This window comes from Gymnoscopelus microlampas (genome assembly GCF_963454915.1).
Source record: "Gymnoscopelus microlampas genome assembly, chromosome: 19".
NCBI lineage: Eukaryota > Metazoa > Chordata > Actinopteri > Myctophiformes > Myctophidae > Gymnoscopelus > Gymnoscopelus microlampas.
The window spans coordinates 33660629-33679428 of NC_139956.1; the positions used below are offsets into that span (position 1 = coordinate 33660629).

The window sequence follows — 18800 nt, forward strand, 5'->3', positions numbered from 1 at the left end:
ATTTATCAGCTCTTCAGCACGAACGCGCCAATATAACTTTCCTCACACACGGACATGTGGTTCTGATAATTAGGGTTACGGGCCTTCTTGAATAACTTGGCCACTAGGGGGCGCCGACACAATTATTATTACCCTTATTATTATTATTATTATTATGGGTGCCTTAAATATTATAAAATGCATTACAAAAGCGATATCAGCGTTGCATCATTTCGTACTGAGAATTGGAAATACTCCAGTAAAGTAAAAATACCTCAAAATTGTACTTAAGTACAGTAGGCTACTTGAGTAAATGTACTTAGTTACTTTACACCAGCCCATATAGAACCACAAACAGCAATTATTTGATCTGTTTTCACACTGAAACTATGTGTCAGATTCATCTTTGCCGTTAGCCTTAGATTAAGACTATTGTAGATGTATTTTATCGATTTTAATTGATTTAATGTATTATTTATTTTTTTATCTACAAGAGTAGATATAACCCTCTCAGTTTGCCCTGAAATGTCACCAGTAAAGCCCGTATTTCTCCAAACATGTACAAATGCAAAATATAAGGTGCTTACCCGCTTGGCCCAAATGTTAGCTATGTGTCCGGAGTATTTGTGCAATGTATAAATCAATATTGTTCAATTAAGAAGTGTTTTAATCCCGTCTGTGTCCGATTCTGTCGGAAGTTCCCATTGGGTGGTAGTGACGGGCGCATCCGGTGAAAGCCGGAATTACACTCAATGTAAACAAAAGGTAAACGAGGGGGGAAAATGGCGTTTGGCCACAGACGGGATTAAAACACTTCTTTAATGAAAAATATGGACTAATACATTGCACAAATACTTCGGGCACCTAGTTAACATTTGGGGCAAGTTCACAATTGGAACACCTATTATCGCCAAATCACCAGAAAAAGTAACTAGATTTGTCGCTAGAAGCTTTTCACTAAGTCACTGGGGGGGTCTGGAAAGAAGCTAAATCTAACGACAAAGTGTTACTGTGAAATCACACCATCCTCTGTGATATCACAACTAATAACTTTAAGTACTTGAACCGCTCTGCATTGTGGGTTTTGGCGCAAAACTGCAGATTGAGAGGGAAATGCTATGGGGAGAAGAAGGGAGAAGCAGAGTGAAGAAGTGTCTCTGAGGTAAGTCAGTCATTTCCCCCCTCCACTTTAATGATAACTAGTCTAGTTGTGAACTTGTGCATGCTGTCGTTCAGTCTTGCTCCAACAAATGATGTGCTGTCCATGTCTGTAGACTCTGTATATAAGTTTAAATGCGTTTCCCTCACACACCTTAACTTTAACGTTACGACGCACCAAGCCGGTGTGTGTGTGAGATTGCTGCCGTGCATAGGCACACGTCGGTGGGGCTTTTATGTCATGTTAGTCGGCTAGCTTGAACTCAACCTGGTGTTTGCACGTTCTCCATTGAAATCTTAACGTTTATGTAGATGTACGGGCCGCACATCTACATAAACGTTAAGATTTCAAATATAAAGTGCTAACCCCATGGCCACGGATGTTACAGTTATGTATGGGTCCTCAAAAGTACCCGTATGTTCCGTATTGTTCAATAAAAATCATTTTAATCCGATCGGTGGCCATTTGCTCATAGTTATAATGTATCAGAGGAGTGCAATACACCTCCCAACCGATAGGGTCGCTTACTTGAAAGCATGGCGAAAATACAGAGAAAATGTCCACCGATCGGATTAAAAAGCCTTTTATTGAACAATGCGGAAGATACGGGTACTTCTGAGGGCCCGAACATAATTGTAACATCCGTGGCCATAGGTAAAGCACTTTATATTTGAAATCTGAACGTTTAAATATACAAGAGATAAATGGAGAAAATGCAAACACCAGGTTGAAGTTTATCCATGACTGTCATGATATGACGGTCATGTTTCAGAGCTTTAGTCCAGGGGGCTGCATTGGTCTTGTTTATTTTATTAAAGTTAGACGTTCGTTGACGCTGGTATTTTATGTAGTTAAGATTAATAATGAGCTCACCTTGATGTTGATCTAAATTTACAATTGTGCAATGTTATTTCAGCTCATTTCACCTTGTTATTAAATGTTATTTCAGCTCATTTCACCCTGCAATGCAGCTTTTCCCTCTTTTTGTTTTTAATGCAATATTAGTGTAAGATGTTGACACTGTTTTCTAAATGACCACAAACCAAGTATTACTGCAGTGGTTCTCAACCTGTGGGTCGGGACCCCTAGGGGGTCGCCACATTATTTTCGGGGGGTCCGCAGATGACAGTGAAAAATGGGGGATCTGAAAGCTTAGCAGATCTACAAGCTTTCATTGTGAGCTTGTAGATCAGCTATTTTTTTCACAATATTTATCTGGAACCATGTTAGACTAAATGTAATGCTTCAACTCATACAATTCCAAGTGCTTGTCTGGGTGAGGGGTCCCCAGTTCAAATATCATTATATTGGGGGGTCCCCACTTCAAATATCATTATTTTTGGGGGTCGAGGCCTGAAATGGTTGAGAACCACTGTATTACAGTACCAGCTGATGTATTTGCAATAGGCCATCTGATACTAAAAATGAATATGTTTGTGTTGGAGGGCTAAACTAAACTAGTGGTTTTCAAAGATTTTGTGTCAAGGGACACATGTATTCATCATGTTAAATTGTCTCTATAATGTGTGCACTCTTTATATTGTTTGCATATGCTAATGGCAAAACAAATAAGAAGCCCTATTTCATACTTTCACAACATTTGACTAGTGGAAATTGTAGATTTAAAAGCTTTTGATCTTGTAAGATGCCTTTTTTAAAGCTTTTAAATCAGCTTTTCTTTGTTTGTTTGTTTTTTAGGATATAGTGTCTCTAGTGGGAAAGTGCTGATGTAGATAATAATTATTCATGAATAGTTTAGACCATTGAGGGGGTTCCAGGTGGTCCCCAGCTAAATGATGGAGAGTTTGCATTAATAGAGAATGTAGAGTTTTATATTTTTTGATCAACCTGTTCAACCCTGTACTATGGTACCACATCAAAATTGTATAACAAAGTGTGTGTGTGTGTGTGTGTGTGTGTGTGTGTGTGTGTGTGTGTGTGTGTGTGTGTGTGTGTGTGTGTGTGTGTGTGTGTGTGTGTGTGTGTGTGTGTGTGTGTGTGTGTGTGTGTGTGTGTGTGTGTGTGTGTGTGTGTGTGCGCACACAAGTGTTTTCTCTGTCACTGTAGGCATACCCACGGCTTACCCGGAGGAGATTTGCTTGGGTCGCCAAACATATCATTCATTGTAAGTATAATTACTTATTGAAAATATTGGGCTAAATAAACTTTGGCATAGAATAATACAAAGTAGATATAATGTGATTGAAAAATTGACTGGCCCCATAACCCCATTTACATGCAGAAATTCATCTGTCATCAGTCATCAGAGTAAAAATGTAAACGCCTCAATTGGAATAGAATATCCCAATCCCGAATAAATCTTCATTCCGGTCTGAGGGGTGGTATATACCGTTTGAATCGGTACAGATCACCATAACACTTTATTCCGAATGCTACTGGGAGTTTGGAATACATGTATTATTTTACACGTCTGCCCTTGGTCGACTATAGTGCTTTATGCCCATGTCCAAGCAGGTATGGCCATTTCGAGACATTTTATGCGTGCAGAAATGCGCTATTTTACCCATTTAGAAAAATACAAATGCACCAGTTTTTTCCCCGCATAATAAAATGCACTATTTACAAACCCATCGGCGAATTACAGTGCCATTGCCAATTGTAATGTATGGGTGTATGATGCTGTGTTTTTTAGTTCTGGGTTGTTTTTGGTGGAGGTCGCGTGTGGTTGCAGGGACTGCGCTTCAAAATATATTTTTATTTTCTTTTATCAGATAATAGCTGTTAGTGTTTGTCGCTTATTCATTTCTTAAGGGATAACAGGTTATGGGTTGGCCATCTCATAGTCCAAAGTTATATTCCGAATGAATGCTTCGGTCATGTAAACAATTGAGGACTATGAATACTTGTATTCAGGTTCCATGTAAACAGTTGGGTATGAATATCTGTTCATAATGAATTCCTTCATTCTGAATACATTTTGTGCATGTAACTGAGGCCACTGAGGTTCATGCTCACTAACGGTCTTCTTTGTCACCGTAGGCACACTGGCATACCCACGGCTTGCTCGGAGGACTCCAACCGCTGCCAATAGTTGACACCGGAGGAGATTTGCTTGGGTCACCAAAAATATCATTCATTGTAAGTAAACAAGACCAGGAGACCTGGTTCTGCCAAACCCAGAATGAAGTCCTAGTATGTAACACACCTACAAACCATTTTATAACTGAAAAGCATAAATCATTTTAGGCTTGACGTGTGTGCAGAGTGTGTGCAGAGGAAAAGAGGATTTAGGTCTTCAATTCCGACATCCCCATGTATGTAGAAGGCCCATATATGGACGAAAGATCTTATAGAGTAGTGCTCTGACTTTATAAGATCAGAGCACTACGTCAGGGCTAAGCCGGTTTTGTCCCTTTTCAGAGGTCCATGCTATGCCCATGTATGGACGAAAGGGGGACAGACTTTTCTGGCTGGGACCTAAGGACAAAGGGGGCATGCCCATGTATGGACGAAACAGGTACAGAGCCTCATGTAAGCCATACCCTTTGGGTCTGGCAATAACACATAATGGGCTAAATACACTTTGGCATAGAATAATACAAAGTAGATACTAGAAAAAGTGGTCCTCGGAGCACAACTCTCCGCCAGCAGACTTGTGTTGGGAATGTTGGGAATGTTCTACTTCTGGGAATGTTCTACTTCTTATGTTCTAATTCTACAACAAATAGAACATGTTACTGTGTCATAGTAACATGACACAAGTGTCCTATCCGTCTGTATAACTGTCCTATCCGTCCTGTCTGTATAAGTGTCCTATCCGTCCTGTCTGTGTCATTTAACATGACACAATGTCTGTATAAGTGTCCTATCCGTCCTGTCTATGTAAGTGTCCTATCCGTCCTGTCTGTGTAAGTGTCCTATCCGTCCTGTCTATGTAAGTGTCCTATCCATCCTGTCTATGTAAGTGTCCTATCCGTCCTGTCTGTGTAAGTGTCCTATCCCTCCTGTCTGTATAAGTGTCCTATCCGTCCTGTCTATGTAAGTGTCCTATCCGTCCTGTCTGTGTAAGTGTCCTATCCCTCCTGTCTGTATAAGTGTCCTATCCGTCCTGTCTATGTAAGTGTCCTATCCGTCCTGTCTATGTAAGTGTCCTATCCGTCCTGTCTGTATAAGTGTCCTATCCGTCCTGTCTGTATAAGTGTCCTATCCGTCCTGTCTGTATAAGTGTCCTATCCGTCCTGTCTGTATAAGTGTCCTATCCGTCCTGTCTATGTAAGTGTCATATCTGTCCAATTATGTATCCTATCTAATTGTTACAGTATCCACCATTTCTCAGCCATTTCGTGATGGTTCCTGTCTTACCTCACTTTGAAAGAGGCACAGACTCTTTCAAAGTGACGCCATGTATTTGTAAGTGTCCTATCCGTCCTGTCTGTGTAAGTGTCCTCTTCCTCCTGTCTGTATAAGTGTCCTATCCGTCCTGTCTTTGTAAGTGTCCTATCCCTTCTGTCTGTGTAAGTGTTCTATCCGTCCTGTCTGTATAAGTGTCCTATCCGTCCTGTCTGTATAAGTGTCCTATCCGTCCTGTTTGTATAAGTGCCCTATCCGTCCTGTCTGTGTAAGTGTCATATCCCTCCTGTCTATATAAGTGTCCTATCTGTCCTATCTGTCCAATTATGTATCCTATCTAATTGTTACAGTATCCACCATTTCTCAGCCATTTCGTGATGGTTCCTGTCTTACCTAGCCGCTATCCGTCCTGTCTATGTAAGTGTCCTATCCGTCCTGTCTGTGTAAGTGTCCTCTTCCGTCCTGTCTGTGTAAGTGTCCTATCCCTCCTGTCTGTATAAGTGTCCTATCCGTCCTGTCTATGTAAGTGTCCTATCCGTCCTGTCTGTGTAAGTGTTCTATCCGTCCTAATCTCTCAAGAACAGATTCCGACCTGCGGTGGAATCTGTCGGAGCGGTTCGTCCTAACCAGTGCGCATTGGCTACAAGTGGGCGTGCCTTCAGATCAGGAAGTGGGCCGCGCTTTACCAATCAAATGTAGTGGGCGGGATTCACGTGTCCATCCACCATGATCCACCCTCCCCCCCTCGAAACTAGCCGAAACTAATTTAACAATAGCGTCCTCGGAGCGGACAAAACCACGGAAAGATATTCACATTTTAAATTACTCTTTCATCATAGAAACAAGTGGGCTTATAACCAAAACCATCCATGTTCTCTGGGAGAAGTGGTGTTAGTGTTCCGTGTAGAAATATTGTTAGTGGGAATGAAAACATGGTCGCACCAACCGGAAGTGATGCGCTATAGGCAGACATGAAACCGGTGTTTCCCTGCGCTCTAGTCTAACATTATACTCCTGCCAGACTCCACAGAATATCAGAAAAGCAGAGGTCGCTGTTTTTCATTTTCTGTGGGGTCTGGCTACGCGAGACTATATCCGTCCTGTCTGTATAAGTGTCCTATCGGTCCTGTCTGTATTTCTCAGCCATTTCGTGATGGTTCCTGTCTTACCTCACTTTGAAAGAGGCACAGACTCTTTCAAAGTGACGCCATGTATTTGTAAGTGTCCTATCCGTCCTGTCTGTGTAAGTGTCCTCTTCCTCCTGTCTGTATAAGTGTCCTATCCGTCCTGTCTATGTAAGTGCCATATCCCTTCTGTCTGTGTAAGTGTTCTATCCGTCCTGTCTGTATAAGTGTCCTATCCGTCCTGTCTGTATAAGTGTCCTATCCGTCCTGTTTGTATAAGTGTCCTATCCGTCCTGTCTGTGTAAGTGTCATATCCCTCCTGTCTATATAAGTGTCCTATCTGTCCTATCTGTCCAATTATGTATCCTATCTAATTGTTACAGTATCCACCATTTCTCAGCCATTTCGTGATGGTTGCTGTCTTACCTAGCCGCTATCCGTCCTGTCTATGTAAGTGTCCTATCCGTCCTGTCTGTGTAAGTGTCCTCTTCCGTCCTGTCTGTGTAAGTGTCCTATCCCTCCTGTCTGTATAAGTGTCCTATCCGTCCTGTCTATGTAAGTGTCCTATCCGTCCTGTCTGTGTAAGTGTTCTATCCGTCCTGTCTGTATAAGTGTCCTATCCCTCCTGTCTGTATAAGTGTCCTATCCGTCCTGTCTGTGTAAGTGTCATATCCCTCCTGTCTATATAAGTGTCCTATCTGTCCTATCTGTCCAATTATGTATCCTATCTAATTGTTACAGTATCCACCATTTCTCAGCCATTTCGTGATGGTTCCTGTCTTACCTCACTTTGACAGTGGCACAGACACTGTCAAAGTGACGCCATGTATTTATAGGCCGCTATGCGTCACTAGCCAATCAGATCACAGTATTTCACCGTATTGTCACGTGTCACGTGAGGCTTGACCAATCGTTGTGTCATATTTAGAAAGTGAAAACAAAACTCTCCTGGCGGAGAGAATAATGTGATTGACAAATTGACTGAGGTTCTAGTTTTAGAGATCCTGGAGAAAGTTTGGTGTCAGCTTGAGCTCTCTTGGGCATGCTCACTAATGGTCTTCTTTGTCACTGTAGGCACACTGGCATACCGACGGCTTGCTAGGAGGACTCCACTGGCGAATTGACACCGGCGACACCGCTCCCTTCGTCCTCAATTCCAGCATCTCAACAGTGACCACGTATGTCTCCTCCATGTGTAGACAGTGCTGAGCCTCGGCACCTCTGTGCCTACTGACAGAGCTGCAGAGAAACCACAACTTTGTTTCTCCCACCAAAATACAATGAACTCTAAACCATTTTTGATTTGGTAATTGTGACAGCCCTACCTGTTTATTTCTGCCAGTTTATTTCATGTTTTTCCTCATCCATTTGTTGAACAATGTTTCACTGCAAATTTAGTATGTGTGAGGATGTGTCTGAGACTGTTGTTCAGTTTATTCAGCACACAAAGCTGCACAGTAACACTCCCAACTATCAATATCAATGTGGTGTGCCTGACTGTACACGGAAGTACCGCAAAGTCACTGTTTTGCAAATGCATATGTATAGAGACCACAACAGACTGGGATCTTCTCTGCAGTGTTGCAAGCCATTTGACACAGCCTTAAAGTGTGTGGCTCAGTCTTGTTCATTTAAGTGTGATACTGTAACATCCCTTATGAAGCATTTGAGGTCACATTTAAAAGAAGGATTGGAAACCAAATGCCCATTCAGAGGTTGTGACTGCACCTTTACAGTTGCATCCAGTTTAGACTCACATGTTTCCAGGAAACATAAGGATAGACGTGTAGAGGATCTAGATAATTCAGTTTTAGTTCCCACAGAGCATTTGGGTCAACCTGAGCCTAGTCAGTCATGTTCAGATGTTTCTGATGAACATGTTTGCCAGCCTGGCCTCCCACCATGCTTAGGCCATGACTTGTTTGAGGGCGTTGTGACTTATGACCTTGCTTTGTTCATTGGTCATTTAGTTAAGGAGAAGCATTTTGATTACCTGCAACTAAATCGGTGTAAGAACCAATTCAAATATCAAGGATATGATGGCAATGACAAACCGGCAGACCTCTCTCCTGACAGTGAGAGACTAAGTGGGCATGCGGTTCAAAACTGGTGCTTTCTTAGATTGCTACCTCTCTTGGTGGGTGACAGGATTAAAGATGCTTGTGAAAAAAAGAAAAACTTATTAATCTGTGAAAATGGTTCTCTTTTTGATATTGTACTTTCATCCAAATGTTGCACTTTAACTAATTGTTAAATAAAAAGTTTACGTTAATAGTCCTTGTTTTCTTTTTTTTTCATTGAGCAGATCCACAAAGCATGTTATGGTAAAATCACAGTTAAAGTCAATTTTACAATACTTTACTGTATGTACATTTACAGTAAATGAAATTACTTTCACAGTAATGGTAATAATATATACAGTAAATAACTGTACTACATACTGGTAAATTACATTACTTTCACAGTAATGGTAATAATATATACAGTAAATAACTGTACTACATACTGGTAAATTACATTACTTTCACAGTAATGGTAATAATATATACGGTAAATAACTGTACTATGTACTGGTAAATCACAGTAAATTACATTACTTTCACAGTAATGGTAATAATATATACGGTAAATAACTGTACTATGTACTGGTAAATCACAGTAAATTACATTACTTTCACAGTAATGGTAATAATATATACAGTAAATAACTGTACTACATACTGGTAAATCACAGTACATTACGGTGATTTCACAGCTGTGAAATTACAGTAATGTACTGTGAGATAATTACTGTGAAACTTACTGTGAAAGTACGGCAATTATTATCCAGTAATTTACTGTGAATTCACAGTGGATTGTTTAACAGTGTGGGTTATGTACTCAATTCATAGTGACATTAAATGACAGACACTAGGCCTACTATGCAGAGCATCATATAAACAGTTTAGAATTGAAAAATAAGAAAAACAAAAATATGTACAGTAAAAACTTCCAAAGGGGGGGGGGGGGGGGGGTTATGACTTTTACAGGGGTCAGTTTTGAATTGCAGCGACTGAAGGTACTCTTTTAGGGCAGTTTTGAAGCTGAGTAGGGTTTTACACTCCTTCACTACTTTTGGTAGGGAATTACACATTTTTGTTGCATAGCAGGAGAACGAATTCAACCCCTTGTTTGTGCCAAATCTGGGCTGGACGTGATCGGTGAGCCAGATGCGGATCGTATCCAGTTCAGAGCTGAGAGCTTTTTCAACCTGCAGCCTGTCCCTGTGCGAGACCGAGTCATCCGCGAACAGGAATAGGTTGCAGTCACAAGCTGATGACATGTCATTTACATATATCAGGAACAGCAAAGGTCCTAGTATGCTTCCTTGCGGAACACCACAGCTCACTATAGGGGGGTTCCGTTCACCTCCATCACCTGTTCCCTCCCCTCCAGATAGTATCGCATCCAGTTCAGTGATGTACGATCAAAACCAATTGCTTTTAGCTTACCAATCAAAATAGAGTGATTAACAGTGTCAAAAGCCTTTTGGAGGTCCAGCCTTTCGCTCCCCCTCCCCCTCCAGCATTTATCAGATCACAAAAGTCCCATCCGAGACGTGTTGTGGGCTTGTAGATGTGCGCTATTTTCGGTGAGCGGACAGTCGGACACAGTCGAACGACAGAGCACAAACCAACAACCTCAAGAGCCCTCAAGTTTGATTAAAAGTAATGCTGGAAATAACCACACATGAATGAACATCAAATGGAAGTAACAACGTTGTACCATAGAGAAACCTAGATACCTCATTGACCGCTGCAGTTCATTGGAACGACCTGTATGCGCAGCCGCCATATTGGAAGTGGCAGCCGAGCCTTCTTATAGATATATTAAAGCAGGCTGTCTCTCCACTATTAAAATAATTTATGTCCATTGAAGCAGGATGTCTCTCCACTATTAAAATCATTAGCCTACTGTCCATTGAAGCAGGCGGTCTCTACACTATTAAAATAATGTATGTCCATTGAAGCAGACGGTCTCTCCACTATTAAAATAATGTATGTCCATTGAAGCAGACGGTCTCTCAACTATGAAAATCATTTATTAAAAAAAAAATGGGGAGTGACATGCAGCAAAGGTCGTCGGGAACGGAATCCGAACCCGCGACACTCTGTCAGTCTGGCATTGCAGCCTTGCCATTAATATCCATTATTAAAATAATTTATGTCCCTTGAATCAGACGGTCTCTTCACTATTAAAATCATCACAACTCCCTGAATTGTCAACCATTTTTTAAGCGGTTAAGTTTGTAACAAATGCCAGGCATGGCGTTTTGGATCAAGTATACATGGTCACATCTAAAATGCCTATTTTCATACCAACATACGTTCCAAGTAACAGTAATAGTAACAAAGTGTTGCTGTCAGTCCAGTCACTGAAATATATAATACACATAAAATATGCAGGCCACATTGCAGAATTGCCTTTTCTGTATATATCCAACATCCTATTCAGGTCAGAACATGCTATTTATGGAACTTAGTCCAAACATTAAATAATAAATACCACAATTAGCATAAATAAATACAATCGACAATGAAATAAATATGTATTATGTTTGGACCAAAAACTGCTATCATCTTTGAAAGACCATCATTGAAGGTTATAGTAGTAGTTTCGGCCCTATATATATTTTTTTTTTTTATACTTTATTTTTTTCATATGGGCACCACAGTGAGTAGTTTCGGCCCTATTTAAAATGTGAGAGAGAGAGTGAGTGAGTTACAAGGTAACATAATGAAGGGACTATGACCACCCTCTGTCTGTACAATCTCAAATCCACAATGGGTATTGGCATTAAGACCTCGATAGAAATGACTGTAAATGATTCATTCAGTGTTTCTCACTTGCAGTGTTGTACTGTAGGCCAAGGGTTCTCAAACTTTTCAGGCCACAACCCCTCAAAATAATCCTATTTCAACTGGGGACCCCCCACCCTGACAAGCACTTGGAGATGTAGGCATTACATTTAGTTTGACTCGGTTCAGATACATTTTGTGAAAATAGGTAATCTACAAATAGAGCACACAACGCCTCACACTGCGGGGTGTTGAGCTTGTAGATCGGCTATTTTCACAATGTTTGCCTCTTTCTTACATAATATTTGACAATTTGGTTTTAAAAAGGTCTTTAACCCACTATACACTTATACTGTATGTTGGTTTGCTTACCGTTGAGTGATAACACAATGTTGCACATTAAGCTAGTCATCTGGGGACCCCCCAAAATAATTTGGGGACCCCCAGTTTTGGAACCAATGCTGTAGGCCATTAGCAGGAACGGCCACAGGTGTGATGTCATGTTTGAGGTCCTGTGTAAAGCACATGGGTTCTGACCTTTGAGTAGAATGATTTTAATGTTGAACCGGAACAGGACATGCTGTACAATACATAATGCATAGAAAATAACATCATTACGGATGATCACATATCAACAGTGTGTTCTTTCTCCTCCAGCTTAAAGAGGAAATGGTCAAACTTGGGCTGCCAGCAGACATCATTCTAAAGCTGATGAACATTCAACAGAAGGAGTGACAACTACATCTACATCACCCCCTTCTGGTAGACCTCTAGTGTTGCCTCTGCAACTTTATACATCACTGGAGCTTGGATTTAAAAAAAAAATCTACAGCAAATATACAAAGTAGAAAATTATTATTTTGCTTTTGACATAAGAGTCAACTGACCTTTTAAACTGCAGCCATATTTACACGAGTAGTAGGGTTATATCCTGTAACTAACTGTTATTCTCTACTGTTTTTTGTTTTGTTTTGATGGACAAAGTAGCAACTCCAGTACTTGAGTCAAAGTATAGATACTCCTGGTCAAATATTACTCAACTACAAGTGAAAGTTGCTCTGTCAAATTTGGACTTGGGTTCGTCTGTTCGTTCGTGTAGGGCTACACAGGCAATTGGGCCATTTTCAATATCATTGCATTGCTGTATTAAAATGACTGTACATTGATTCACTGAAGGATTAACACATATTGTAAGCAATCTTTGAAGTAAAATAAAGTACCATAACTGAAAGGGAACAAAGTGCCTTTAAAACAGAAAGCAAATGGACATTTTGGCCAGTGGTTTTGAAGATGTGCTGTTTATTGAACGAACGGACGGACGGACGGACGGACGGACGGAGGGCCGGACAGGTTAGAAAGCTTGTGTAAGATACAGATAGTCTATCTTTACCTATACTGTCAAACAGTAATACCATGGTAAATGTACAGAATGTAATCGTTGATCTACACAGGCAGGCACAGTTTGACAGACAGACAGACATTACATTTCCTCATACCAGGTTATTATCTTGTTGCACTGTCAAATTCAAATATTCAAAATGTTTGGGGTGTGTGTGTGTGTGTGTGTGTGTGTGTGTGTGTGTGTGTGCGTGTGTGCGTGTGCGCGTGTGCGTGTGTGTGTGTGTGTGTGTGTGTAGCCCATATATAAAACACAATACTGGATCTTACATTCCCACAGTAAACCATGAGTCTCTCTTCAATACCAGTCGTGTTGCTGTTGCTCTGTGGAGCCCAGCATGGAGGAGCCCAACAGAACAACTTTTATGGAACTGTCATAACCTTTGACCCAAAGGACACATATGCAAATGGTTCTATGACGGTAAGTACAGGTCAAGATTATTATAGTTAATTAAATTAATGAAAACTAGAATTGAAAAAAATATACAGAAAAAATAATTGAGAAAAAACACTAGGTAACTGAAATAAAAACGAGGCTTTATTAAGAACAAACTAAATGAAACTGTATTATATGTTGAAATAAATAACTAAAACTCTTAACTACTAAATCACATCAACATCATAAAAAAAGTTTTAAGCCCTTGTGGTATCTTAAAACCACAGTTTACAGGTTTTAATGCACTATACTAATTGCCAACAACGCCATATTGTAAAGTTAGTTTGATGTTCCAGAGATGTGAATGAATGGTGAAGAATGGATGAGACATCACTCCAATAGTGAGGTTCGTTGCTTCGGATTTATTTCATGGAACAGACAGAGTACAAACAGCTTTCCTGGGGAGCCTCAGCTCCCCTAAGCGCGGCCCTCCGGCCTCTGACACACTAAGTTAGTTACATTTCAGTCCATCTTTTATAGTAGTGGTCACCTTTGAGATCTAAGAGTAGGTACGTGTTGGGTGTGTCAGCCCTGTATGGTGAACCCCCACCTCCCCTGGCTCTTCCACATTTGCAACTGTAAAGAGCCAGGAAAGGGAGAGGTGTCAGCCTTGATGACAAATGCCTAGACGCACTGTCTCCATGCTAAGTGTACCCCACACCCAGGCTGGAGCCAACAAATGGTAATACACTCCTCTGTCTCTACTGGCCAAAGTGACTTGTAAAGTTAAGTAATATTAACAAATGACTTAAAATGTGTACATTAAGTTAGTAAATATACAGCATACCCCCCACGGGAGACACTAAAACGTCTCCCGCAAAAACGTATATTTCCAAAAGAAAAACAAAGAACCGCCCCCCATGAAACTTACTGGAACACAACCAGGACAAAAATAAAACATTCAGGAACACTAAATAGCAAACAACATCCAATACAGAACAATGCACATACAAGAACCAAGATTACATAGTACAGTGACAAGGTGATTTACAAATAGACAGAAAACGCATTCCCTGATTCCAATTAGCGTGCAGGATCCCTCTGTTAGTCCTTTAAACTCCAGGATAAAACATTACACAGCTAACAAGCACAATGGAAGCTGACAGCATACAGTTGAATCATCACTCACCAACCGATAACACCACCCCCCAGGTCAATGTCCCCCCCGCCGAGCCACCAAATAATACTCAAAGATAGCCTAATACTTATCCCTAAGCTTACACTGTACCTTCAAGGACAAATGACAGCTACGAACGGAAGCGCCCACAGTGAAAAGACAAGGCAGTGTACCCCCAATGAAATAACAAAACACAAAGTAAGCTCACATTAAATACCAGAGACCAGAAAGTAAAAAAATACCCTCACAAACACTCGCGCCATGGCAGCCCTCGCCCCACAGTTTAAACCCCCATCATCACAAAAATATAACCCCAGGTCCCGTATGCTCATTGTCCCGCTCGATAATGTTTCTCTGTAGTCTCCCTCAATGTCATTTTCTCGCCCCAGCCGCGTTTCCCAGTGCAGTGTCCAGATTGTCCAACAGATAGCTGCAATTTTACAACAGCACGCTCTACTTGCGACCGTAGAAAATGTTCTAACACACTCCCCACGAAGAACCCCTCATCGCCGGTTCTACGTTCTGCTGGCACCCGCTGTCTCCCGTCCATCCTCACAACATTACCCGCCACGAGAGAACCCCGTCGATCCACAGGTTCCCCGCACTGCCGTCAGCACCGCAGCGCGCTCCTTTAGCGATCGCAGAGGATAAGTTGTGCAGCCAGATGAGTCGTCACAGCCGTCCTAGATCTGGTCATGATGAGGGCCTCTCCCCGTAGATCCTCGAAAAGTTGTCGTCATGTCGTGCCGATGTCCCCCTTGCAGTGGTCCCCCCACGTCGCCGGAGATAACAGGACCCTTCCATCCACCGCAAGGCAAAGACCTCCCCGTCCGCGCATGTCCTTTCACCGCCTGGCTCAGCATTTTCTGGAGATCGGCGTCCCGCTCCCCAAATAACCAAACCAACGCGACTGCCGACTTAAACGCCATATGTGGTATCTTAAAACCACAGTTTACAGGTTTTAATGCACTATACTAATTGCCAACAACGCCATATTGTAAAGTTAGTTTGATGTTCCAGAGATGTGAATGAATGGTGAAGAATGGATGAGACATCACTCCAATAGTGAGGTTCGTTGCTTCGGATTTATTTCATGGAACAGACAGAGTACAAACAGCTTTCCTGGGGAGCCTCAGCTCCCCTAAGCGCGGCCCTCCGGCCTCTGACACACTAAGTTAGTTACATTTCAGTCCATCTTTTATAGTAGTGGTCACCTTTGAGATCTAAGAGTAGGTACGTGTTGGGTGTGTCAGCCCTGTATGGTGAACCCCCACCTCCCCTGGCTCTTCCACATTTGCAACTGTAAAGAGCCAGGAAAGGGAGAGGTGTCAGCCTTGATGACAAATGCCTAGACGCACTGTCTCCATGCTAAGTGTACCCCACACCCAGGCTGGAGCCAACAAATGGTAATACACTCCTCTGTCTCTACTGGCCAAAGTGACTTGTAAAGTTAAGTAATATTAACAAATGACTTAAAATGTGTACATTAAGTTAGTAAATATACAGCACCCTGTTAAATGTTCCATGCGGAGGCCGATGGCCAAGTGCAACCTCATATAGGCTCCAATACAGCCTGACAACTTGTCAGGCTTGTAAAACTAAGCCTTTTCTAAAAAATAACACATTTTCTAAATATAGCAAACCCTCTTAAAACTACCTAATCAAAAATAAAATAAAAAATGCAAAACTATAATAACCTTGCAACAGGGTGTTTGTTTTAAATTACATTGATTAGTACTGTAATAGAGGTGGACTAACATGCAGTGCGGAGTCAGCATTAAACCGGGTCTCACAGCAGACGCATCCTCCAAATAACTCCACACTTTGCACAAATATTACTCAGTATTCTGCCTATAACACTAGCTGCTTTCCATACTGTTACTGTACTTGCATTTTGTCATTTATCAATCTATCGTCACTTTTTGACTTCAGCATACGGCCCACTCAGATCTCACGTCAGGTCTGAGGACGTGTAGACTTTGACTACACCTGTTTGTTCCATTGTAGACATGCAGAGCAGCATTGTCTGACCGTCTGACAGGCATCTAAACGATGTATTCACTCCAAAAATGTATAGCTATAAAACTAATAAATCATACATGTGCAAAAATAAATAAATTGTAAAGCCATACATCAATGATGTGTCATATGACATTGGTAATTTGGTAGGATATTTCCAAGTGTACAAGCAATTAAAATCATGCATCACTACTGGCTGGGCCCCTGACAACACTGCCTATGTCTTTTATTTCTTTTTGCTTTTACATTTCATTTCATATGTACATTTCATTTACTGGCTAAATACATAGACTACTTTTCCCCCCTTAAATACAGTACATTTAAGGCCCAATATTTCCACACATCTTCCTATTTATATATACAAATTGCCATAGGTGAGGATGGGCAGGCGGACGAACCTAAGGACTTCCCAATGCAGCTATGGCCAAATGTGGACTGTATTGTCTAACCTCAATGTGTCATCATAGCATCAGGCCCCTAACAAATCAGTCAGCATACAGACATCTCCATATGTCCATAAAAGGGACAAGGACTGACAGATCTCCATATGGCCATATCAGTTGGATCACTGGTGCTGCTGCAACGTAGCTGCGAGGTGGATGTGAGATGTGCGGTGAACGCTAGATGTGAGCTTCTAGTCAATGTAATTTGCAATTCCCCAAACTAAATCCATATTCTGTAATGAATCTAATATAATCTATCACTCTAGATGTGTGAGGATCTTCTCACTGATGAGGTACCTGTCTGTGAAGATCAAAGATGAAGATCAAATGCAGTCAATTATTGTACCTGATTGAATCACATTCATTAAATTATAGTCAACACATAATGTGTTTGCCTTTTAGGCTTTCACAAAAAAAATGCACAAGGCAGATATGAGTAACTTATTTATCCAAAGCATATTGCTATAATATACAAAGAAATGACAGAAATAATTCTCAACAATAATTTAGTCTTTGAGGGGCTTTGCGCCTTCGTTTGGATCTTCTCAGCACAGCTAACTGGTCTTCAGCTGTGCTGGGAAGATCTTCACACATCTGCTCTGTGTCGTGTTGGGATCTTCCACTGGGTAGCCTAACACCTTCACAGGGACAGCACCATCATCGTTATAAATGTGCGGAAGGAGTGTGTCAGTGAACGTGTGTGTGAAGGTGTGCAGGTGTGTGTTAATATAAGGTGACTCTCCACCAAACAGACTACTTCAGACTACAACAGACTGGCAGTCTGTTGGCAAAAGTTGGCATTAAGTTCGCACAAACAGTCGGCCGACGGACTTATTATAACAAGCAGTGTTGCCATATTTTGTGAGAGAAATAAACAACCAGGTCCAGGAAAACAAGCCCAAAAGAAGCATTGTCTATCGACTATTTTCAAAAACTCTTGCAATAAAATGTGGAATATTTGGAATATTTTTGGAAACATTCTAACAACACAAATACACAAAACATTTTCATGAAAATATTCGAAAACCACCGGTTAAAATAATAATAAAAAAATGTGGAAACAAGCCTAAATAAACAACTACACTTTAGAAACAAACAAACTGCAACTACCACTTTTTACAAGCAACAAGAAGCCCAAAGTTGCTTATAATAAGCCGACATGGCAACACTGATTACGGGGGCTAGGGAAGGGGCAACAACCGTTTCTCTACTCCTGCTTTGATTTGTCTGACCAAACAATAAAAAATTAGCTACAGTAGTTGTAAACATGGCACCCCTGTGTCCTTAATTGTTAATTAATGTTAACGTGTTTTGAAGGGTCAAGTCTAGACAACAATCATCTCATTGGACGTGAAAATTAATTATCTGCCAACATTGCACCTGTTGAGGCATTATTTCATCACGCCTGCTGGGCCAGGTGTCATCGGTGGTAAACACACGCCTGCCTTTGCTTGCCCAGCTCATGTTTAATTAGTACCCACCTGGGTATAATCTGTTGTTGCGAGACGATCAGAGCTGTCCGCCTACCGAAACGTCTGGACACTTCTGAATGCAAGGAGATTGCAAGAACACCGGCGAGAACACAAAGCTACGCCCACTGTTTTAGAAACCAATCATATCACCACCCCAATATGAAGGACAGCCCTGAAACCTTTGATTGGTTCTGCAATGCCGATGTCTTAGTACTAGTTTCCTCCCAGTTTTAGCAAAGAAAGCTGAGAGATTACATCATTCTCTAGTTGCATTAGAGACTCACTGGCAATTTTCCATGTGCTGGAGCTCACAAACAACCTGTTCCTCTAGGGAACACAAGGGATGACACTGACTGCTGTTTGCTAAAACAAACAAAATGGAAATTGAGAAATATGTCAAAATCAGGTGTATAAGCATAAACATTTTAACAACTAAAGCTACAATTCAAGGCAGGTGTCACACAGAAGGCAAGTCTAGTCATAGTCGGGGATCCAGTCACCGAA

The 18800-nt window shown here is 41.3% G+C and overlaps 1 protein-coding gene and 1 long non-coding RNA gene across 3 annotated transcripts in view; both read left to right on the top strand.

Annotated features, from left to right (window-relative positions):
- The first annotated feature begins 1087 nt into the window (after positions 1-1087).
- On the top strand, positions 1088-8845 carry LOC311034923. 2 transcript variants are annotated; one of them, XR_014599650.1, is made up of 5 exons: positions 1088-1141; positions 3186-3263; positions 4139-4237; positions 4520-4616; positions 7648-8845. It is a non-coding gene; the product is annotated as an uncharacterized lncRNA (long non-coding RNA). The 2 variants fall into 2 exon arrangements; XR_014599651.1 differs by lacking the exon at positions 4520-4616.
- A 4250-nt stretch (positions 8846-13095) lies between these two features.
- Positions 13096-18800, top strand: part of LOC311034481 (uncharacterized protein) — a gene marked incomplete at both ends in the record, with an annotated part of 163394 nt that continues 157689 nt past the window's right edge. The window contains one exon of the mRNA XM_084042363.1: positions 13096-13230. Coding sequence (XP_083898489.1) covers positions 13096-13230 — 135 coding nt within the window. The remainder of the gene's footprint in view (positions 13231-18800) is intronic.